Genomic DNA, 24956 nt, shown 5'->3' with positions numbered 1-24956 from the left:
CTTGCGAAACACAAACAAAATATACATATAATAAGACGACAAGGAACGGGAGAGAGATTACAAGAAAGTTATGGAAAACAACAACAAAAGCTATTGAAACCACAGCGTACAGAAGTTACAATAACAAAATGCACAAGCTAAAAACAGAGTTTGGTTTTGTTAAAATTTCTACAATAAAATAGACAATTGAACATAAACAGACGATTTAAAACACAAGCACGGCTGGTTATGATGGACTAAGTCACAAAGCAAGGCACCAGTATCACAGATATTAATGACAAATTGACAAAAATCACAGAGCACAAGATAAACACAACCGGTCACAAGCGACGCTAAATCGATTTTCGATCGTTCCTATGGCAGCTATATGATATAGTCGTCCGATTTTGATAAAATTAAATTAGAAATTTAGAATTATTTAAAAAATGTTATTTCCAAGCGTAGGAGGTTATATGTTAAAAAACACCGAAGCTATAATTTGTTTCATATTATTTTCCCACCGATCCACTATAGGCTGGCTGACCACTTTTTGTGGCCAAAAATCCATTTTTTGAAAATCGTTAAAACTAAAATCTAATGACGTCAAAGTGTTGGGAAAACATCAAACCTCAATGTGACGTAACAGAAATTTTAACAGAGTCACGATCTGTTAAAATATCGGCTGTTAAAACAGCTGTTCGGTGTCACAGGCGCACGAAAGCTACTTTGCGAAAAAATGAGTCGGTTTAAAATTATAAAAATAAGGCACCAAACTAAGTTATCAAACAAGTTGTAAAGGCATCGTAAGAGAGCGGTTTGTACTATATGTTTGTGGTCGTCGCAAGTTGGATTTGTTTGTGCTGTCCCTGTAATTGAGTGTTTTTAATAGTCGCTTTACGTGTACAAATTTACAATAAAAATTAACTTTAAATAGAGATATTAAGTGAGTTTCACCTTAATAATTACACTGTATTGTCGGTAGTTCAGTTCTTGTTCATATGAATGCAATCATAAAGTGCACTTTTGCGCACTTTCGTCGCAATTTACCTTTTTAGGTCACAACCTCAGGTTGGCCAATACAAAATTGATTGGGATTTGGAGTTCTAGAGAGACAAAGCAGGCAAATATTTGACAGATTTAGATCTTCGATAGCTGGTTCAGATGCTTATGAGGATGTTTTAAAAAAAACAAAGAGAAAGAGAGCTTTTTGTTATAGATTGTCCCGCAAATGGACGTCTTGCAAAAGAAATTTGAATCATTTCAAAAGAAAGTACTCAACTTGGCCTACATCCCAAACTGAGACTTGCATAAATAGGCGCAGATCGATAGGCAGGCCAAAATTTCATTATTTCTTGTCGGGAGAAAGGGCTCAGAGAAGAGCAGCTTCAAATTTAATCAAATCCACGGCTGGATTATTATAATATAATATAATTATTAATAAATTCACCTAGTGCGGCTGCGCGTAAGGGCGGTAACATGTAAAAAATAGGCGGAGCCACATATATGTTCATTATATCAATATAAATCCAAATCAAAAATATTCAAATTTATATTAAGTTTTGTTTTTAGGGTAAGTATATTCTTATCTATTTGTTCACGTCAAAAGGGCGTTTAATTTCAGGAGGCAGTGTCGAGCGGCAGTTTTATCCAGATGTCTACATCTCGCGCGCTCGCACTGCCGTCCGCTCTCCCTCTTCATCTCTCCCCTAAGTCTCCGCTCTGCTCTGGAGCGCTTAAGTTAAGTTAGGCTTAGGCAGTTCATGTTTCAAAGTGTACTAATAAACACCTACGCTCGTCGCGTAAAAACCCCAAAACTACTCCCGTGTTTTTTGGGTACCATTCAGTCTTGGGGCTTCAACTACTTCCATCGATCAAGCCGCACCGCCCCAACATTTTGGTCCAGTCGAAGCCGGATTTTAAAATGTTTGTATTTTCCTCTCCTGGAGTTTTCTTTGATTTTGTCCCAGCAGGCTTGAACCGCTCCAGATAAGTTCCGCTTACTATAATTGCCGGTCATACGCCAGTTTTTCGAACCCTATTTCGACTAACTTTCTGTATGATATATTGTCTAAATCCAAAAGTGATTAATCCGACGCAACGGCATTTAATATATGTATTTCGATTCCGTTACTTGTGCCCGACAATATTCCAGTTTCCTTTGCCCACAATTGTACACTTGAAACAATTCCAGAAGATATTTCAGTGCTACTATTCAACAAATATATTTCTCAAATATATTTTCAATTCCAATTGTGTGTAAAATATAACTCAGCCACAGTAAAAAATTCCCGATCATAAAGATTGTCCTTAGGATTTGCACTCTTTATTTTTTACTGTGTTCCAGCAGCATGTGTATATTTACAAAAACAATCTAATACAGTCCACTCGAACTACTTTTTTCTAATACACTCCACTCCAACTACTTTTCTCGACCTACAAATACGGCTAAAATTAAAAACAAAGTGACAATATCCACAAATTTACTCCAGCAAATCGTTTGCAATTTAGTTGTGCAGGTGACAAACAAACGCACCGACATACAAACATAAGCGAAGTCTTTCCAATTCCCGCAACGTTATTCCGCTATTCGCACCCCACATATGTACATATGTACAGTGTGCATACATACGTATATCGCCAGTGCACAGTGGGTCAAGAGCTCACAAAAAGTGTTCCTTTCAAACAAACAATATTAAAGTCCGTAATTCCTTACATAAGTCCGACCATCCGATATAATAAATATTTATTGCCTATCCGACAGTGTGACCGTATATATTTACAATCTTAATTGGTTCCTAAATTCCAATTTGATTCCAATCCGTTTCCTTACATCTGAATTAAAATTCTAAATTATTTAACGTCATGGCAACATCAGTCAAATCCGCTTTAACCCGATTTATGGCCACAGCTGACTGTCTGATCCACTTTGAGGCCACTGTGAACGCTCCAGGTGCTCCTACACCAACGTTATCCGCCTGTAACATCCGTCGCGATCACCTCAATTCCTTGTGGCAAACGGTAAAGGCAGCATACGACATATGCTCCGACAGCATTATATCTGCAGGCGAGAGCGCCGCAGACACAAAATCCATACTTAAGTCCACGTATTACCAAACGTACTCCACTTACGAAATATTTGCCGCGCAGCTGATGGAACAAATCCAAAAAGGCTCCTCCCAAATACCTCAAGCTCCAGTAACTCCGTCCCGAAATTCCACGTCTAATGGCTGTCGGCTCCCTCCTATCGACACAGAGGTTTTCTCTGGCGACTATCTTCGCTGGCCGACTTTCCGGGACCTTTTCACGGCAATATACATAGACAATCCGAGTCTAACGCCCGTTGAAAAATTATTCCACTTAAATCCAAAAACAAGTGGCGAAGCTCATTCCATAGTTTCAAGATCCCCACTCACCAATGATGGCTTTCGCTCAGCCTGGAATAACCTAACTGAGCGTTTCGAAAATAAGCGATTGCAGGTGAACAGTCACCTGAAAACACTTTTCAATGTGCAATCCATAGCACAGGAGTCGGGAGCAGCCTTAAAGGAACTTCAACGCACTTTTCAAGGTTGCTTAACTTCCTTAAAATTTTCCGGTGTTAATATTGAGAATTGGGACCCTATCCTGGTTTATATGTGCTCGACAAAACTACCAAAGCTCACTCTCTCATTATGGGAGCAATCCATCCAAATAAAGCCGAAATTCCTACGTGGCTTGAGCTTGATTCATATTTGACAGAGCGCCATCGAACTCTTGAGGCCGTCGATAGCTTCCGATCTGCCAATTTCCACCACGTTCAGTCCAAAGACACAAATCGAGTGGCAGAATTTCCAAAAATAAATTCCTTCAACACAAGGTTAGTTCCGATATCCAAGGGCTGCGATCTGTGTTCCAAGAAGAACCACCACGTGCGTATATGTCCACGCATCCTACAGATGACGGTAGACGATCGCCTAGCCTATATTCAAAGGAAGCAGTTGTGCTCCAATTGCTTTGCAACTAGCCATCAATTCCGGGATTGCACAAGCGCTCACAACTGTCTCACTTGCCAAGATCGGCATCACACATTGCTGCATCGAAACAGCGGCCCTACTACTCCGACGATTCCATCCGACCCTCCAAGGCCAGTAACCGCCTCAGTTCCACACATCATTTCGTCCTATTCAGCGCAAGTTTCCGTACAAAAAGTCCCTCCTAAGAATACTCCATCCGAGTATTGGGTTCCATACCCATCCTTGGATGGCAGACGTACTCGAGGTATTAAATCCTACCAATGCCGAGTCTGCCAAAAAATCCATCATCTACGGAAGTGCCACCACTTTCTACGGCTAAGCCCCCAGAATCGGCTCCAGGAAGTACATATCCAGAAGTACTGCTCCAATTGCTTGGCTCACAATCATACCAAGGACTCCTGCCGTAGTGGTCATCACTGCCACAAGTGTGGAAAGGACCACCACACTCTCCTACATACGGACGACCGATCTACACTTCCAACGTATTCCTGAGCCTACTATCCTGAGGTTCTTGCTACGGGTGTCCTCGCAAGGGGGGGAGAATGTTCACGTCAAAAGGGCGTTTAATTTCAGGAGGCAGTGTCGAGCGGCAGTTTTATCCAGATGTTTACATCTCGCGCGCTCGCACTGCCGTCCGCTCTCCCTCTTCATCTCTCCCCTAAGTCTCCGCTCTGCTCTGGAGCGCTTAAGTTAAGTTAGGCTTAGGCAGTTCATGTTTCAAAGTATACTAATAAACACTTACGCTCGTCGTGTAAAAATCCCAAAACTACTCCCGTGTTTTTTGGGTACCATTCAGTCTTGGGGCTTCAACTACTTCCATCGATCAAGCCGCACCGCCCCAACACTATTTTTATATTATTTTTTATGATATAACAAGAAATTTCTTCCAAAAAGGGGCGGTGCCACGCCTTTTTTCTGTTAATTTGCTAATTATAAGCCCAAATATAAAAAATAGCGCGATCTTACGATCGTTTCTATGGCAGCTATATGATATAGTCGTCCGATTTTGATCAAATTAAATTCGAACGCCCTCCCCCATAGAAGACTAACACCGGCAAAACAACTGCCATAAGTTGAGGGTAGGTAGGGGCCCCTAATGACTAACCACACTCCGATTGATAAGGGCAAAATAGCAAAAACAATTCGACAACTCATGGGTGTCGCGTGGCCAGAACAACGACCACGATCGACATGCTCGTAACCGTACTCCAGTAAGGTGGCAAAGTGCACCAGTCGGCCGTTGACTTCTAAAATAGGGGAAATAGAGAAACAGTACCCCTAGGTTGGAACACCTAGTTATATGGGGGGGGGGGGGGGGGGGGGTCTAGCGAAAGCTCTAGTCCGGAATAAAAGACCCCAGCCAAATAGAGAAGTCAGACAGAAATTGTTCTGATCTCTCCCTGACAGTGGTCTAGAAGTACAACTCCCATCAACACAGACCATGACTGGAAGAAGGCTGGTGTCCAGAAGGATGTCTTGACGTTTCCCTAGAATCAACTTCACCCATTAGAAAGTCCCGATAACCGGCGGAGCTCTCATACGATGCATGCATACATACATATCTATACTGCGATAGTGTTATTTTTTTTGTGTAACGTAATTTTTGTGTTTTGTTTTTGTAAACCGCCATCAAGTCTTGCACGTATATATATGTATAAACCAATTCTAAAATCTCCCAAAGCCCAGGATCCGGAGCGTCGAGATCTCATCGCCCAGGATTAAAAGGAGGGTAAGTTCGTCGGAACACGGTTCCTTTCTTATAAATATATATATATATATATCCGTGCACCATGATCACTTCAGAAGCTTTAGCAAAGACTATAAACAACGATCCACAGTTTAACGTAAGAATTCTATACTTGTTATCCAAAGCCAAACTGCCAATAGCAGTGAGTGAATTAGAGTACTTATATATTGAGACCTTCCGTCTAGATTTTTCACCACTTGCCCATTGAAATAAAACCGAAAAAGCAATCATTATCTCCACCGTACTAACGGTCATTGTCCTTTTCCGTCTAGATAAGAATTTGTTTTTGGGTAATGTTAATACTTTCTTAGTTAAGACAAAGAATTAATCTTTTAGGAGTTCACATAATAATATCCATATACAATAATTATTTCATATATATAATCATTTAGATATACTTTCCTCTTTTTATACATTTTACCATTTTTAAATATAATAATTAAATGTTAATTTTTCAGCGGCGAGTATCAGCCTTGTAATTGTATGACAATTGCAAGAGCCCTCTGAGCGACGTTTGTAGTCAGTGAATAGTCAGCATTTTGCTGATGTGTGCACTTTCACAGGTGGAAGAATCGATACTCCGCTAATTAAATAATTGTCAATTAATTTAACCCCCATATGAATTAGCCAATATTATGTTACTCAACACCGGCACACGCCGACCTAAATATTATTCAATAAATTTGTAATGTGAAGAAGAATTCGAAATCATGGTGTGCTAAAGCTTTATTAAGGGGGTGTGCTGACGCCAAAAGTGGAGTAGGTCAAGAACAATGACATAACTTTTTTCGGACAACCTTGACAATAGGGGATCGTATTGCCCTTTTTACTATCTGTAAAAGAACGAAGACTTTTGGGAAAGTTTCAGCCCGATGGCTTTAAAACTGAGAGACTAGTTTGCATAGAAACGTCTCCTTCACTGCGTTGCAAACTTCTGACTGAAATCATAATACCCCTGCAATGGTATTAAAATACAGAACATTGTCACGGTACCCTACAAGGTTCTATGGGAAATATGATGTCGCCATTTTAATAAGGTGCAAACGATAAAAAGGAAAGTACCAAGAACTGTGGCTAAAAACTTGCATAAATCTTTGCCCTGGCACTTCTGAAACACTTAAAATTATGAGTATTTGATAGGTACTAAAGAAAGCAATACATATAAGTATTCTTAAATAGAAGATTAATTTTAAAATATGTAACGAAACAAGAACGGACATATATCAGGAAAAGGCCAAAGGTAATCATTATTGGTACATTTAATTTTTATGTTAAAAAAATTTGTATATTTCGCGTTTAAATTAAAAAATAGCAGAAGTTTTTTAAACATAAAATCCAAGAAGCAAGTAAACGTAAAATTTTAAATTTCGTGTCACCAGTTTTCACTCGGAAGTGAATTCGTCAACATTGTCGGTAGTGTGTTGGGTAAAATGCAAGAAACAAACAATCGTTGGCTTAAGGGGGTAGCCAGGAACTTTTGTTTCGATTTTTTTTTTTTGCGTTTCGGACACTTTATACCTTTAGAAATAATGTAGAAACCTTCTTTTACCGCAGATGGTTTCGGAAATTGTCGAAAATGAAATTGCCCGCAGAGGGCGCGAGCGCGCACTTGGCTCTTTAAACGCGTTTTAAACGGGCGCCATGATTGCGGCTGATCTGCTGGGCCGATTAAAAAATGTTAACAAAATACTTGGTTTTTGCCTATACCTCGGTCGTCATTGTCCATTGATATTTAACAATGTTATATAACAACTATTGTTGAAAAACTGGGGAAAATATGAACATTTTTGTATGATGGTGGAAGCAAGGCAAGACATTCATGAGTACTTTAATAAAAAATTTAATATGTGTGTTTTAGACAATGCCAACTGGAGAAATCGTGGCTCCGAGATTTTGCAATGTCATTTTAAATCTAAAATGTGTAGCTTACCAGTAAAAATGTTAAGGAATTGTTGTTATTTTTTAAAATAATTTTTAAGATTGTTTTAAAGGGGAGAGTAGGCAAAATCTTTCAGTCGTTACATTTACATATAATAAACGCAACGACACACACACTTATCGACAAGTCGGCTGTAGTGGTGTGAAACTTTTGTTTTTAACGTTGTTAAAACGACAATCGATAATAAGCGGCAGTTGATAAAAATCATTGAAGCAAACAAACATATAGGAATTGAATAAATAATAATATTTAATTATACATATGTATACCGAAAGTGGTGGTAAGAGTCAGTTACATGTTAATTTCATTAAATAGCTTTTCCAATATATCCGATATTTCGTGGCGCAATTCTGTTTCCGACCTAAATTTTCTTTAAAAATCTTTTAAAAACAGCTATTTATTTAAAATATTTTTGACTTCTTTTTCGTGATCTGGGGGTCCAACTCTACCAGAATCTACCATTATCCTTCTTGGGACAGTTTTAAAATGTTGTTTTGTAAACTAGTGTAGTTGGTTTGGAGCTATTACTTTAGCAACAAAGGGTTTTAACTCTTAAAATCCGATTCCAATATTTATAAACATACCATCAGTCCTGTGCTTAGTTCGACTTTTAGACTTCCTCACAGCCAAACCTTTTTTACCATCCTTTATTTGACGTCTTTGATAAATTACATCCCGATACCACTGTGCCAAATAAAAATGACGAGCATAGTCCCAGATTAAATTTTCTTCTTGAGCGTTTACAGCTAGAAAATCGAGAAGTATTTTTTGTAGAAACTCTGTTCTCCGCTCCTCGGGATGGAATTCAAATTGATCCTGTAAAGTTTACTACAGTAAGATACTTTTATAAAATTTAAAGTCGAACTTATTACTTACACTGTTCTCTGTAAAGTCGCCCTCCTTTTCTTGTTCTACTTTTATGGACATTATCATTGAATCAATTATGTTAACCTTACATCGAGATTCAACAGTGTCCTTGCGCAATCGTGCAGCTACTATGCCAAGGTAATCCAATGAAACTAAGCGAATACTTTGTTCTATACCTTTATCAGACACATATCGGACCAGCATTGTTCCCAAAAGAGAAAGTAACAATTCAGATGCGGGCCATTCAGGCTTGTTAACGGTGGCCAGTAGATCATGAATAAAATTTTCAAAAAGAGGTCGAAAATCAGTTTCATTGGACCGTGACTTGCATTTGTTTAAAAAAGTTGTTAAGAAATTTCCACCAATACTGACAGCTACATCATACTTTTGTAAAACCAATATATCCTGATTTGGTTTTACAGGTTTTTTATCTCCGCCTGTAGTATTTTCGTCAATAACAACACTCTCTTGAGACTTATTACTTAATTTTCCGTTATCACAAAGTGAGTCTGGTAAAATTGTAGCACACTGAATAAGTTGTAGAACAAGTGCTGTAACCATTTGAATATTTCCTCCATTATTTGTAAGTTTATATGGGCGAAGATTTTTTTTTGATGAAGGTAAGCGATCAATTGATGTCAAAATGTCTCCTAGGATACTGTTTCTAATTTTATCGTATCTGTCCTTTCGAAATATCTGAAAAAATGTTGATATAATTTAAAACAGATATTTTCAAACATATGATTACCAAAAGGATAACAAAGTAAGAAGCGTAGTAAGAAGCAATATTATATAAAAAATCTATATATCAATATTTTTTATATAAAAATAATTTATATTAATATCGTGATATGGTATTAGGATAAATATACAATACAATACAATATTTTTTGTGTTTTTTTCTTTTTTTACCCTAGTAGCCCTGTACCTTCGGAGCGGCTGGCGTTTGCTTTCAAATGCGTCGTTTGGAATTCCCGCAGTCGGATGCCCGACGGGGTATTTTTAAAATGGATGCAAAAAATATTGGAAGCTCTCTCAGAAATCTGCTTTTTTTTAATATATGTATAAAATATATAAATATATAAAATAGTAAAATAAGAGTTAAAAATGCTTTTACTGCACTAAGTTGATTTTTCATAAAAATAACAAGGAAGAACGCTATAGTCGAGTACCTCGACTATCAGATACCCGTTACTCAGCTAAAGGGACCAAAGGGAAATGGAAATATGCAAGCAGCAAAGCGAGATTTAAATGCGCCACCTACCGGCGGAAGACAGATTTAAGCATTGTGGGCGTTAGGGTAGGCGTGGCAAATTTTTTTTTGGATCAATCGATAGGCATTGACGAGACCAATACATTTCAGTTAAAATTTTTAATCTAGCATAAAAATTGTGGGCGCCACAGGCTTGGGCGGCTTGTGGGCGTTAGAGTGGGCGTGGCATATTCGCATAACAAACTTGCGCTGCGTACAAGGCTACGGAATCTAAATCTGAAATCCCAATACTCTATCTTTGATAGTTTCCGAGATATCCGCGTTCATATTTACGATTTTTTGAAGTTTGTGGGCGGTTTGTGGGCGTTAAAGTGGGCGTGGCAAACTTTTTTTTGGGCCAATCGATAGGTATTGATGAGAACAATACATTTCAGTTTAAATTTTTACTCTAGCATCAAAACTGTAGAAGCCACAGCTTTGGGCGGTTTGTGGGCGTTAGAGTGGGCGTGGCACTCTACTGAAACAAACTTGCGCTGCGTAAGAAGCTCAGGAATCGGCTCGCCAAATCTCAATAGCCTAGCTCTCATAGTTTCCAAGATCTCAGCGTTCATCCGGACAGACGGACAGACGGACAGACGGACATGGCTAGATCGACTCGGCTAGTGATCCTGATCAAGAATATATATACTTTATAGGGTCGGAAACGCTTCCTTCTGCCTGTTACATACTTTCCGACGAATCTAGTATACCCTTTTACTCTACGAGTAACGGGTATAAAAATATATCAAAACAAGAAAGGAAGTAAACTTCGGCAAGCCGAAGATTGTGTACCCTTGCAGTTATAATTATTAAATTTAAAAATACAAAAAATAATATTCCCAATAGTATAAGATAATATGTCAAAAAAACACCGAAGCTATAATTTGTTTCATATTATTTTCAAACTAATTTTCCGATCGTTCCTATGGCAGCTATATGATATAGTCTAACGATTTTGATAAAATTTAATTCGAAATTCAAAACTAATTAAAAAACGTTATTTCCAAGGAAAGGAGGTAATATGTTAAAAAAACACCAGAGATATAATTTTTTTACATTTTTTCCCCGATTATTCCTATGGGAGCTATAAGATATAGTTGTCCGATCCGGCTGGTTTCGATTTATATACTACCTGCAAAAGATATAAGACTTTTTGGAAAGGTTTTAAATTCAGTTTTTAGAACTGAGAGAATAGTTTGCGTAGAAACGGACAGACGGACATGAATGGAAATATGCAAGCAGCAAAGAGAGATTTAAATGCGCCACCTACCGGCGGTAGACAGATTTACGATTTTTTGATGTTTGTGGGCGTTAAAGTGGGCGTGGCAAACTTTTTTTGGGTCAATCGCTTTCAGTTAAAATTTTTACTCTAGCATCAACACTGTAGGAGCCACAGTTTTGGGCGGTCTGTGGGCGTTAGAGTGGGCGTGGCACTCTGCTGAAACAAACTTGCGCTGCGCAGGAATCTCAGGAATCTGCATGCCTAATCCCAGTATTGTAGCTCTTATAGTTTCCGAGATCTCAGCGTTCATACGTACAGACGGTCAGACGGACATGGCTAGATCGACTCGGCTAGTGATCCTGATCAATCATATATATATACTTTATGGGGTCGGAAACTCTTCCTTCTGCCTGTTACGTACTTCCCGACGAATATAGTATACCCTTTTAATCTACGAGTAACGGGTATAATAATAACACAACTATTTATTCTTTCATGTTTCCTTTTTTGGACAGATAATAGTAACACCACAGCTAAAATCGTACCCAACTATTTCTTTTTTCACGTATTTTGTTGTTTTTAAATTTCAACTCTAAATTGTAAACGATCTATTTTGAAGAATTTGGAGTGTTTAGACTCTAATTAATTTTTGTTTTTTTTTTAATGTTTTAAGTCTACTTATGTCTCTTAACAAAAATCATTTTTTGGTAGCGTAGTGGTTAAATATATTAAAAAAAAATAAAAAAAATTTGGACATTATTATTAGATAAATAAAAACAATTTTTGGTGTGTTTAGTCGAGTGCTTCGACTCTCAGATGCTATTATTGGGTGGGCAAGAAAGTCATGTCGTTTTTTTTAGTAATCGTTTTTAATCTAATTTATTTACGACTAATCGAGCACCAGGGTCACACTTTTTAGTATCGTTTTAAAGCTTATTGTCTTAGGTACTATCGACGAAAATTTGGTAATTATTCGATAACATTTGTGGAAGCTATAGCAAATTAAACATGGAGGACCAAAGTGAGCATTTTCGGCATATTTTGCTTTTTTACTTCCGAAAAGGAAAAAAAGCGGTCGAAGCTCGCGAAAAATTGTGCGAAGTGTATGGTAAAGATGCCATGAGTGATCGCCAATGTCAGCGCTGGTTTGCCAAATTCAGGCTTGGAGATTTTGGAGTTAAAGACGCCCCACGTTCTGGTCGACCATCGGCCGTTTTTGACGAACAAATTCAGGCTTTGCTGGATGAAAACCGGCGCTATTCAACGCGGGAGATGTCAGAGAAGCTCAGTGTGTCGCATACAACGGTTGAAAACCATTTGAAGAAACTTGGCTACGTAAGCAAGCTCGATGTTTGGGTTCCGCATAACTTAAAGGAAATTCACCTAACTAAGCGTATCAACATCTGCTATTCTCTGCTGCAACGGATTAAAAACGATCCTTTTTTGAAGCGGATCATTACTGGCGACGAAAAGTGGGTTGTTTACAATAATGTCCAACGAAAAAGATCATGGAGCAAGAAAGATGAGCCAGCCCAAGCCACATCAAAGGCCGATATCCATCAGAGGAAAGTTATGCTGTCTGTTTGGTGGAATTGGAAGGGTGTAGTGCACTTTGAGCTGCTGGGACGGAATGAAACCATCAATTCAGATGTGTACTGTCGCCAGCTATCCAATTTGGCGGAAAAAATTAAAGAAAAGGAGCCGGCACTAGCTAATCGCAAGGGTATAGTCTTTCACCATGACAACGCTAGGCCCCACACATCTTTGGTCACTCGGCAAAAATTAACGGAGCTGAATTGGGAAGTGCTACCACATCCACCTTATAGTCCGGACTTAGCACCTTCAGATTACCATTTGTTTCGCTCTCTTCAAAACTCTTTGAATGGTAAAAACTTTGATTCAGATGAGGCTGTCGAAAACCACTTGTCTCGATTCTTTGCTGGAAAAGACCAAAAGTTCTTCGAGCGCGGAATTATGCAGCTGCCCGAGAGATGGTCATTAGTGGTCGAACAAAACGGCCAATACATAATTGATTAATTATAAGTCCTGATATAAATAAATCATCTTTGAAAATATTGAAAAAAAACGACATGACTTTCTTGCCAACCCAATAGATTGATACGTTTTCTTGAATGATATACGCCTTTGGTATTTCATGGCTACCGTTTGTTTTGCTTAGAAAACTTAAAAATAATCACAATACATCACGCTACATTTTACTTTCTTTCTTCTTATCGGCAAAAAGCATACTAGTAGTTTTGTGGAAAAAGAAATAAAACGATTTTTGTATTACTTTGACATTAATTTTGCGATTCTTCCTATGGCAGCTTTGATATAGTAGTCCGATTTTTTTTTAAACTTTATTCGTAATTCTGAAATAATAAAAAAACAGCTATATACCAGAGTAGACGAGAATACTGTCAATATTTATGGCAGCTAAAACATATAGTCGTCAGATATTTGAGTATTTAATTCAAAATTCTGAAATATTAATATACTCCTAGGAGTATAAGTTAATATGTAAAAAAAAAACACCGGTGCTAAAACTGAAAAAATGTTATATTGCACAATTTGGCTCTTTCTAACTTATTTACGACTTGCAATAGAGACAAGACCCTTGGAAGGTTTCAGCCCTATCTAGATCACAAAAGTTTTGGGTGTTTGTGGACGTTAGATTGGGCGTGGTCAATCGATAGGTATTGACGAAACCAAAACATTTCAGTTAAAATTTCTAGCGCTACAACTTTACAAATCAAAGTTTTGGGCGTTAGAGTGGGGGTGCCACATAAGCGTAACAAATTGGCAGCCGCCCCCAGCAGCAGTCCGCTGCACCCCCACCAAAGACAGCCACATCGCTTCGCCGCCACCGCCCTCCAGCGCCAGCAACGCCACCACCTTCAGCCCCCGCAGCCCCCTGAACATTTTGGTTAGTAAGGTGTTTAGGAGCATTCCCGTATATGGGCAGGCAGTAATCATTTCAATTTGAAATGAGAATGGATTTAATATTTTGTTTAGGGGCTTGCATAGTTTCGTTTTTAATTTATTTAAGAGGGTGGTTCTGTTATATTTATTTTTTAGAGTATTTGAGAGTATTTGGTTTCTCGGATGTTTAAGTAGCTGGTTCGAATTTTAGACTTGCAATTGTGTTAGCGACAGATGTGTAGGCTTTGGCGTTTTTTGGCGTTTTAAACTGACAGGGAGGCTCATGAGTAGGAGCACTAATGTTTAATTTTTTGGAAAAGGGAAGTTAGATCTATTGTGGGGTTTTTACTTATTTTGTGTTGGATAATTATGTGAGTCATCGGCGTAAGCAGTGTATTTGATTTGCCTCGGGCGGGTGATTATTGATTGTAGAAGATTAGGAAAAGAATTACGGAAATGGGAGAACCTTGTGGGATGCCGTTCCTGAGAGGAAAGCTAATAGACATATTTTGGTCGCTTAATTTTCCTATTTGTCATAAAATTGACTACGTAGTTGATAATTCGGGGAACCTAGCTGTCATTCTTGGAGTTTTCGGATGATAGAGTGAATGCCTATTTTGTCAAACGCCTTGTAAAAGTCCAGGGAAATAATCGAGAGGTGGCGCTTTAAGGAGAGGGACTTTGTTGCTAGGTGGTCTACATACCATACCCCTCTTAAATCCGAATTGGTTCTTGTGAATGAGTTTGTTCGTCAGAACCACATCCTTTTGGCGATAATTTTGTCTAAGACTTTGGCAAGACATGGATTTAGGGAAATTGGTTTGTATAATTTAGGTTCGATTTCTGGTTTTTGTGGTTTGAGGATGGGTCTTGTGGGATGTGGGAATTTAGTATATTATTGAAGTGGTTGAGAATTCTGATTATAAAAGATAGGGTGTGTTGGATCATGAAATAGGAGATTCGGTCCATGCCAGGGGTAAAGCCTTTAAGGGAGTTGAGGGCAGATAACGATTCAATAAAGGATATGTCGTTTTCTATTTGGTTGGCTAATTGACAAAGGAGATAATTTATATACGTACTTATGAGAAATTTGTTTCTTAATTACATCGGAGAAGTTGGTATTGGATTTAGGGTTAATTTCAAAAGTAAAGTTGTGTAAGGCGGTTTTCTTGGATACTTTAATTGTTCTTCTGTATATAGCATTTTTTTTAAATCACGAATGTTTGTAGTGTAAGTGTTCCTTTTAAGTAATTCCCATTTTGTGTTTTTTAGAATTTTAAGTTCCTGGTTGCAACAGGGAACTGTGTCATTTAGGGAAAATTTTGTAATTTGAGGGATAGATGTATAGGCCAATTGGATGAGTTATTTTTTAATAAGTGTTAAGAAAGGTTGCCAGTCTGCTTTCCTAAGGTTAAATGTTGGTTTGGCCAACTGTTGAAAGACGAATGTGGTAAGGTTGTTTCGGGTAAGAACGTTTTTGAGGTCGTTTGTGCGATATTGTTTGTGGGGAGATATATACATAGGTTGATATTAGTGTAAGTTTAGATTTGGAATTTATCATAATGCCTATTGCATCAAGGTCAAAGTTCAGTTGGTGCTGGGTGTAAGGAATACATTTTTGAACTAGAATGGTTGTCCCATGAAATGCGTTTGTATAGTCGCTGCAGTATATTAAGAAGTTTATGGGTATGGGGAGGGATATTGTGTTGAATATGTGGGTTTCTTGTAAGGTAATTATGTGGGGGGGTAAGTTTCCTAAAATTATTTGTAATTATAGGTAATTATTTCTATATACTTTAATATTCCATTGCAAAATTTTTAGCATTAAACTAGTTAGGTGGGGGAGTTGGGTAGTTTAGTTGGTTTCCATGTAGCAGGAGTCGCTTGAGCCGTCTCCACGTGGGAATTAAGTGTCAGAATAATAAGGCCTGTCTCTTTAGGATTTCCGTTTTCTTTCGTAAGATACATTTTTTCGTCGGATATTTGCTGATGCGCGAGCTCTTTAAGTATAATATTTTCGTCAATTTCTCTAGGGTCGTTAGAATAAATTACACATTTCGTATACATAGTTCAGAGAGTTATGGAGACTTACGACAACGCTTACGTTGGGCGCGGTTTCTATTAGGAGTGAACTGTTTCTAAGTGTTTTGCATTCTTCAACTTCACCACCACAGGCAAAATCAATTTTTTTTGATTACGAATAGGGATATGTTTTCGAGGTTTGTGTTTGGTATATTATATTTAATAATGACATACTTGGGCCCTGGATTTTTTTAATAGTTTTATATTTTTGGAGGAGTCTAGAGGACCTCGATCGGGGGATACCGCATTTTGCCTTCGTTTTATTTATGGAACGTAGGTTCACTAGCGCTCTGGCTTACGTTACACTTGTACCGTAATATTTGTTTGTTGTTTAGATTGTTGTTGTTTAGTTTAATTGTCTGATCGAAGACAAGGCTGATCTCAAAGAGAGTACGATTGTGACTGACTCTTGTGAATATATTTCTTTTAATATTTCAGAATATTTAAAAAATTGTAAATCAAAACGGACGACTTCACCATATAGCTGCCATATGAATGATCGGATAAAGTCAAAAGTTTGCAACGCAGTGAAGGAGACGTTTCTGACCTCTATTTATGTATATTCTTGTTCAGCATCACTAGATGAGTCAATCTAGCCATTGTCTGTCCGTTGCTACGCAAACTAGTCTCCCAGTTTTAAAGCTATTATGATGAAACCTTCCCAAAAGTCTTATTTCTATTGCAGGTAGTAAATAAGTCGGAACGAGCCGGGTCGGTGAACTATATCCTATAGCTCCCATAGGAATGATCAATATCAAATTACAACTTCGGTGTTTTTTGACATAATTACTTCCGCTCTTTGGAATATCATTATTTTAATATTTCAGAATTCGAATAAAATATAAATCAAATCGGAAGACTTCTTCATATAGCTGCCATAAGAATGATCGGATAATTAATTTCAAAATAATACATAGACCGTTATATTTAGTTTTCGGTAAACATAAATTTAAATATAACATTATTTTAAAATTTGTATAATTAGTTTTTAGTTTTCGAAAACCTCTTTATATACAATGCTCCAACGGAACGACCTGCAAGGTTATAACTTTGGCGTGTCGAAGCTGGCTTCCTTTCTTGTTTTAAATGGTCTATACTGAAATTCATATTTCAGGCGCAATTCTGCTATCGGAGTAACAATGCAAACTTATGACAAGTAAAATTAAACTTATTTTACCATGGATTTTGTCCAAATATTAATTGGTTGGTTTGTATGGACGGTAACTTAAAACTTAACAAACAGAAACAAAGAAGACTGAGAGACTAGTTTGCGTAGTAACGGTTAGACGGACAGATGGTCAGACGGACAGATGGACAGACGGACAAGGCTAGATCGACTCGTCTAGTGATGCTGATAAAGAATATATATACTTTATGGGGTCGGAAACGTCTCCTTCACTGCTTTGCAAACTTCTGCCTGAAATCATAGTACCCTCTGCAAGGGTATACAAATGTTTTGCGGAAAATATATGTGAGTGCTGACTGTCCCAACTTACAGACCTCTCACCATTAAGTGCTAAGGTTTAAGAATATAGTTCTAGTAAAGAAGTCTGAAACAGGTCTGGAATTGGACCTGGTAAAATATTGGGTACTTACTGTAGTTACGAGTTCCAAGCATACAAATTGCAGCGTTTCAATGTTGTCAACGAAAAATGGCTCAATAGCCAACGTTGACAATGGTAGAACTATTGTATCAACAAAGACACATTTGTCAAAAAGTGCTACAAACACCTTTAAAAGCTCTACAGTTTTTGAGTAAAATAGTTGAAGACTTCTGTTGTGAGCTTGATGTGACTTAATTTTTTTACGGTTATTGGTTTTTTTCATACTTTTCACAGTGTAAACCGGGTCATTGAGAGGAAATATTGTTTCACGTAGTTGAAATTGTGTAAATTTTATGATGTGTGATATATTATCCTCTTGCAAAAATTTTAAGTCGCTAACTGTAGAATAAATGTTACATATAAGCAAGCAGGCATCCATGGCGTTGAGTATTTTCTCAATAACTTCATCATCTACAATTTCCTCTTCGTCCTCCTGCAAAATAAATAACATGTTTATTTAATCAAACGCCAGAGTGGAGCTCATTACTTGACTTTTTATTCAAATAATCTTTTATTCTTATATATAAAACTTTTGAAAAGGAATGGTGTGAATCTGCATGTTTTGTATAATATTTTTTATTATTGTCGCTAGAAATAGGTAAGTTGCGATTTTTTAATGTTTTTTCCAAAATTTTTGTGAGATCTCGGATCCTATAAAAGGTAGAAAGTAGAAATTCCTGCACAGCGCAAGTTTTTTACCATAACGCTGAAAGTTTTCTGCCGCCCACATGAATGGTAAAAAGTAGAGAGTTCTGCACAGCTTAAGTTTATTACAACGGAGTTGAACGTCGACTCTTACCCTCACAAATGCCCAAAACGCTTAAAAGCTGTCTGGCTCCCAAATGTTTAATAATTTTGTGAAAGTGTAAATGGGATTTTGTTTCGATTACACAGGAACAAAACATTGAACCTTTTGAAATTTCCACAAGCAATTTAAACTTTTTCATAATAATTGGGTCCTTCTGAGTAAAAGTCGCAAACTTATATGACATCACCTACAGGTTCCGAGGTATAGAGCGATACAAGAAAATTCGATCTAAGGACAAGGATATTTTCCTTAAATCCAAAAAGCGTTAAATATAGGAATAGTTGGCATAAGCAAGGGTCACCCAAAACAAACAAGAAAATATTTCCTTATATCTAGCATTTCGTGAAAAATATAAGTGCTTACGAATACATAAAATTGTTTTGCATTAACTTTTCTAAAAATGATTACCCTAATCCTAAAAAATATAATTACTTTTTAAAAAATAGAAATATTTGTTTTTGCATGATTTGTCGTACCGAAATATTCAATTTCAGAACTTGTCAGCGGCCGGTCTGCTGTATCCGTAGCGTTTGGTTAGAAATCGATGTGACGCAGGTTCGAGTCTTAGTGCCACGCTTTTACTTTTTTTATTGATGTTTTTTATTCCTTTTTTTAATGGTTTTGATAAACAAGATTCGTATCACCATGTCAAACTGTAAAATTCAGGTATTAAGTTAAACATATACGAATTAAGACATTTACGCAATTGTTGTGTTAAAGATCTTTACTACGAACTTACATGGTACGTAAATTGATACCTAAATCGCGAATGGTACAGAATTCTACAAGTATGATTCGCATGTGTTTGTCTGTGTCGGGTCAGTAACCAGCCGCCACCTAGCTTTGTAAATAAAGCTTAATAAGCTTTTATATTTATTAAATGTTCTTATTGCCTTAGTTGGTCGTAAGCCGACTCATAGCTTATTTTCAGCATCTGGCCAGTAAGTCGCCATGTACGATGACTTCGAGGCCATCCACTTGAAGAATTGGACATTTCGGGGTTCAGCAGCGATGGACCGTGTCCGAACTTGTCAGGACGATGCACACCAAAATTGAGCACGAGACCTCGCTAGGCTCGTCAACCGATGTGTCAGAGTTTTTCCTGAGGACAGCTACTTGCAGTGTATTCGTTGGCGGGATCACACCCAGGGTGAGTTGCAGGTTCTAAGCACGACACTGTAACTTATGCAACAAGGCCGACTTCATTTTTGTCAGTACGAACGATGCATCAGTTGGTTGAGGATGAGCAGTCGTATTTCCAAAGGGGCCGAAATTCTGCGTCGCGACTTTTACGTCGATGATCTAATTTCAGGAGGTGCCTCTGTGGATGAAGCTATCAACATAATACAGCAAGCATCAAGGATCCTCGCCAAGACTCAATTTCGCTTGAGAAAGTGGTGGTCCAACGTTGCTGCAGTGTTGTCTATAAGCGGGAGAGGATCGGTAGTCGATTCTAAAGTTAGATGACGGCAGCAAAAACTCTGAGGCTCGCTTGAGATCCTGCTACTGCTCGCTTCCTGTTTTCATTTGATCGGCTTCAGTCAACTTTAAAGCCAACTAGGCGCATCGTCCTTTCTTCAATTTGATCCTTTAGGACTTTTCAATCCGGTTATCACAAGGTCAAAGATATTTCTTCAGAAAATGTTCCGTGAGAAGTTGTCCTGGGATAAGAGTCTTCCTCATGCTCTTCACCCTGAGTGGAAGAAGTCTTGCAGCTTTGCTATGACGCAGCGGGCCGAATTTCCTAGATGGTCACTATTATCGCCGGCCGATGTGGAGATTCATGGATTCTGTGACGTTAGCATCAAGGCTTATGGTGCGTGTGTTCATGTCGAGTTCAGAGGTACACGATCCGAAAGTCACTTTTGCTTTGCTTGAAGTCACGAGTGTCGCCTCTGAAGACTGTACCTAAGCTGGATTGCTGGCGCCCCTTATGTCAGATGTAGCAGATCTGAAGGTGCACGCTGGGAAGCATTTCTGCTGGTGCGATTCTGCTGTGGCGCTGTCCTGGATTCAAGGAAAACCTGCCCGGTTTAATGTTATCGTCGCCAATCGAATTTCGACGTTCCAGGAGGTGACTAAAACGATGGCGGAATGTCCCCACGTCCTTGAACCCGGCGGACATCCTGTCCGGTGCCACTCTTTCCAATGAGTTGATCGATAATGATCTGTGGGCACATGGTCCTTCTTTTTCTCCTTGGACCTCAATATGAGCTGTCGGCTGCGGTACGAGCTGAAAAGCTGACTCTGGAACTGCGTGCAAGAGATCTGCTTGTCTAGCCTCCGTAGCTAGACGTAATAACTAGTTCCAAGTACGCTTATTCTTTCTCAGCACTGCAGCGGGTAGTTGCTTATGTGCACAAGTTTGTTTTGTCATCGAATTCGCCACAAGAGCGCCGGCGACATTAAGTCTGGAACCCAAAGGTTATTGCGATTGGTCCAACGTGTGCATTTTTTGGTCGCTTCAGAATAGAAAGAAGATATCGTCGTCCAGCGTACTTGCATCACACTCTCCTTTCATGGACAAGTTTGGTTTTCTGCGTGTAGACTGGCGTCTGAAGAATTCACCGTTGGATTTTGATAGTCGTCATCCAATTATGCTGCCTTGTCATCCAGTAACTGTAGCGATAATTGTCGGTGTTCATGAGCGAAATCTACACACGTGACCTTGCGCTCTTTCAGATATCATTCGATTTCAACATTGGCCAGTTGGGGGGAGGAAAACGGTGCCCAAATGTTTCCGGTCCAAGCCTCGGTTACTATAGCACATTATGGCTGATCTTCCGGAACAAAGAGTCAACGGCTGCCAAGTCTTTGGAGTGGCGTATATTTTTGTGGGCCATCTTAAACAAGTTCGCAATAAGGCTACAGTAAAATGCGTCTTGACTGTCTTCATTTGTTTTGCTACCAAAGCCGTCATCCTGGAAGCCAGGCCCGACTGGGAGGAGAATGTCGGGTCAGGCAGCAGCCTTAGTTGGTCGCAAGCCGATTCTTTCTCGGCAGCTCGACTTCAACGGGCCTAGCTTATCTTCACATCTTTAGATCGAGAGCTTTCGGTCCGCCAATTGCCTAATGCAGGTTTCACTCTCGTCTCTTATCGCATTGCATACGCACCGTATATTGACATTTCTTTGTATTATACCATTTTATTTGCATCAAAATCACCATAAATATTAGAAAATCGCCCGTGATTTTAAAGCGCCATTGATTTAATAAATATTTTCTTGAGTTAAGAAATAAAGTTTAAGGTTTCTAAAATTTACGGAATCTCGGCATATTTTTTTTTTGTAAAGAAGAAGAGGAAGTAGCGAAACTTTTTCTTTAACTAATGGCGAATTTTTCTTGATTTTTTTTTCTTGAAATAATGGTAAATTCTTACTTAAATTTTGTAAAGAAATTCCCATATTTTAAGGGAAAAGTGACTTTTTTTTATACATTTTGATGGTGGTCTAGATGGTAAAGACGTCCGGTCAATAAACAATCGTACAAAAGTACCTGGTTCGAGCCCACGCCACGGCAAGTGTACCCTTTGTTTATTTATTTTTCTTTTTTTAAAATTTATTTAATTTTTATTCTTATTAGTTTCAGTTTTCTATTTACCAAATTGTTCAAACGGTTGTTAAAAGAGTTTAGATTAGAATAAACGTTATTGGTATGCGTAAAGCTGGACCAAAAGCACCATAGCCCTCTTTAGTCATTGTATGACAAGAAGCACGCGTGGCCGAATAGTTAAGACGTCTGGCTGTGGTGTGAGCTGTTGCGGGTTCGAGTTCATGCCAGGGTTGTCTGAGGTAAGGATTCATGGACGATGATGCACTACGAGCAGTACAAACAAGTGGCCCAACGACAGCAAGCACGTGCTTGTTACGCGCGGGGGCAATTACGCAATTTGGGCAAAAAATGCGAGTTCGCGAGGAAGATACAAAAAACAAATACAGACGGGACACACATGAAAATAAAAGAAGCAACTAAGAATGAAGCAAATGAGTTAAAATATTAGTTTTTAATACCGGGATAGAAGTTGAAGTGCAAATTAAATGATAAAGGTTTTTATAATTATTACATAGAACGCGAAAGGGCTCATGCAGACAAAAATTTGATGTACATCTTGGCAAATTTAGAGGATAATAATATCGTGTTAGTCTAACAGGAACATTGAAAGTATGGCGGTTTACAAGTTCTACAGAATCAATATCACCTATTATAAGATTTTGCATAAAAATAGTACCAAGCATTGTTCTACGATTTACAAGTGTAGGTTAATTAAGCAATAGTAATCTACTCTGATAGGAAGGTAGCCTTACGTTATGATCCCAGTTCAAACTACGAAGGGCAAAAAGAAGAAATTTTTTTTGTACCGACTCAATACGGTCAATATGCACTTGATATTGTGGACTCCAAACCGAAGAACAATATTCCAAAATAGGACGGACAAGGGAGGTAAATAATAATTTGGTTGTATAAGGGTCATCAAATTCCTTTGACCAACGCTTTATAAATCCAAGAACACTCATGGCTTTGTTGACAATGGACATTATGTGGTAGTCAAATTTAAGTTTTGGGTCCAGAAGAACGCCTAAGTCATTAACGGAATAATTACGGTCGAGTGACGTATTTTGAAGAGAGTAACTAACAAAAGTGGGAGTGCCCCTATAAAAAGTCATAACGTTGCAGGCAGTTCAGATTTAAAAGATTGTACTCACACCATCCCTGAAAACAATCAATATCTGACTGTAAGTTGAAACCCGACGCTATATCGTTATATGATAAACAAAGCTTAACATCATCAGCATACACTAGTACACGAGAATGTGTTATGGTAGAGAGAAGATCGTTAATAAACAAAGTAAACAGAAAAGGACCCAAATGACTACCCTGAGGCACTCCAGATGTCACGAAGATCAATTTTGAAACAGCGTTCTTGAATACAACCCTCTGAGTCCTACCAACTTGAAATCCAAGTTAATAGCTTACATGGAAACCCAAGCTAATTTAATTTGAAGAATAGAAGAGAGTGGTTGACAGAGTCAAAGGCCTTACTAAAATCGTTAGGAATTCTCTCGGATGTTAGGCTAGTGGTAACGGCAAATAGCACACCGCCTCCCCTACGTGAGGAGCGATCGGTCCTATAGGCATTAAAGTTGTCTGCCAAAACTTCAGAGTCAGATATCTCTGGTTTCAGCCAAGTTTCCGTAAAAGCCAAAATATGCAGAGGAGTCAGAATAAAGCTTGCTTATAAAGTTAAATTAATAATCTCGGCTTAATTATTTGGAGTTAATTAAGGATCGTCGTTAAATAATCGTAATGACTTAACAGTCTTCTTCTACCACTTACTATATAACAATGCTCAGTTTGCCGAACGTGATTTAAGTGCGACACTGGTACGTAGTCTGTTCACTTCTTACTCGAGAGACTCGCGTTCGATTCCGCCGGCGGACAAATAAAAATGTAAGTTTTTTTCAGAAAGCTAAACTATTAAATAGTTAAAACTGCGATTAAACCCTGGCACCCTGCTGTCAACTTTCTAGCTTTTATTTTGGGCAGAATAGTGCCGTGGCAAAATGTAGTAGGTATTGACGGGGGCAATATTCTTCAATTCAAATATTTATTCTAACACGCAGTTATCATGTCTGTGACCTTGGCTCCATCTACCAAGCGTCTGCGCAGCAACAACAACAACTGCAACGGGATCACCAATGAGCGGGTGTCCGATGCGCCGTCATCTCAGCTGCTAGAGCTGCTCAACTTGCGTCTCCAAAAGTAAAACCTAAAACTCCCTGGCCTGGCCCAACACGCAAAGCAGCGTATTCTCGGTGGCCTTTTGACTCGTTTGGATGGAATCGCAGCTGATTTAAAGCTGGTGGGAGAGCGGGTCGCGAGCGAGGAGGCTGAGGTGGCCACGATACGATCCGACAGAGATAAGGTGAACGAGCGTGTCAACAATCTGGAGCATAAGGTCTGCGAACTGTACACTTTGAAGGAGAGTGTGGGCGAGTTAGAAATATTCTGATTTTCACAAGTGATTTCACGTGGGACGTGTCACCGGTACGTGACAGGTCATACAACAAATGAGTATAAGGAACAAGTGAAATCCCGAGTGACTTCGAAAAATTTTCATTTGAATTATCACTTCCACAGCCCATACAATTGTCTATATGGAGTGTCACTTGTTCTTCACTCGTGCAAGGGGACATGTCCCGCGGTATTCACAACTGAAACTTTTTTTTGGAACTGAAGGGTGTATACACACAAAAACAAGGAAGAATGCTATAGTCGAGTACATCGACTATCAGATACCCGTTACTCAGACCAAAGGGAAATGCAGATATGCCATCAGCAAAGCGAGATTGAAATGCGCCACCTACCGGCGGTAGACAGATTTAAGCGTTATGGGCGTTAGAGTGGGAGTGGCAAACTTTTTTTTTTGATCAATCGATAGGTATTGACGGGACCAATACATTTCAGTTAAAATGTTTAATCTAGCATGAAAATTGTGGGCGCCACAGGTTTGGACGTTTGTG

General features: G+C 38.6%; 1 protein-coding gene across 9 annotated transcripts in view; it reads right to left on the bottom strand.

Moving 5' to 3' along the window:
• Positions 1-24956, bottom strand: part of LOC119562545 (nipped-B protein) — a 265532-nt gene that overhangs the window by 158812 nt on the left and 81764 nt on the right. For 8 of the 9 annotated variants that reach the window (XM_037875745.1, XM_037875741.1, XM_037875740.1 and 5 more), the window contains 3 exons: positions 17620-18060; positions 8555-9241; positions 8263-8494 (listed from right to left, as the gene is read on the bottom strand). In XM_037875745.1, the coding sequence (XP_037731673.1) occupies positions 8263-8494; positions 8555-9241; positions 17620-18060 (1360 nt within the window). The remainder of the gene's footprint in view (positions 1-8262; positions 8495-8554; positions 9242-17619; positions 18061-24956) is intronic. The other variant, XM_037875747.1, reaches the window with a different exon arrangement.

This window comes from Drosophila subpulchrella, unplaced genomic scaffold (assembly GCF_014743375.2).
Source record: "Drosophila subpulchrella strain 33 F10 #4 breed RU33 unplaced genomic scaffold, RU_Dsub_v1.1 Primary Assembly Seq57, whole genome shotgun sequence".
NCBI lineage: Eukaryota > Metazoa > Arthropoda > Insecta > Diptera > Drosophilidae > Drosophila > Drosophila subpulchrella.
The sequence above is the reverse complement of the archived record's forward strand: the minus strand, read 5'-3'. Positions and strand labels throughout refer to the sequence as shown.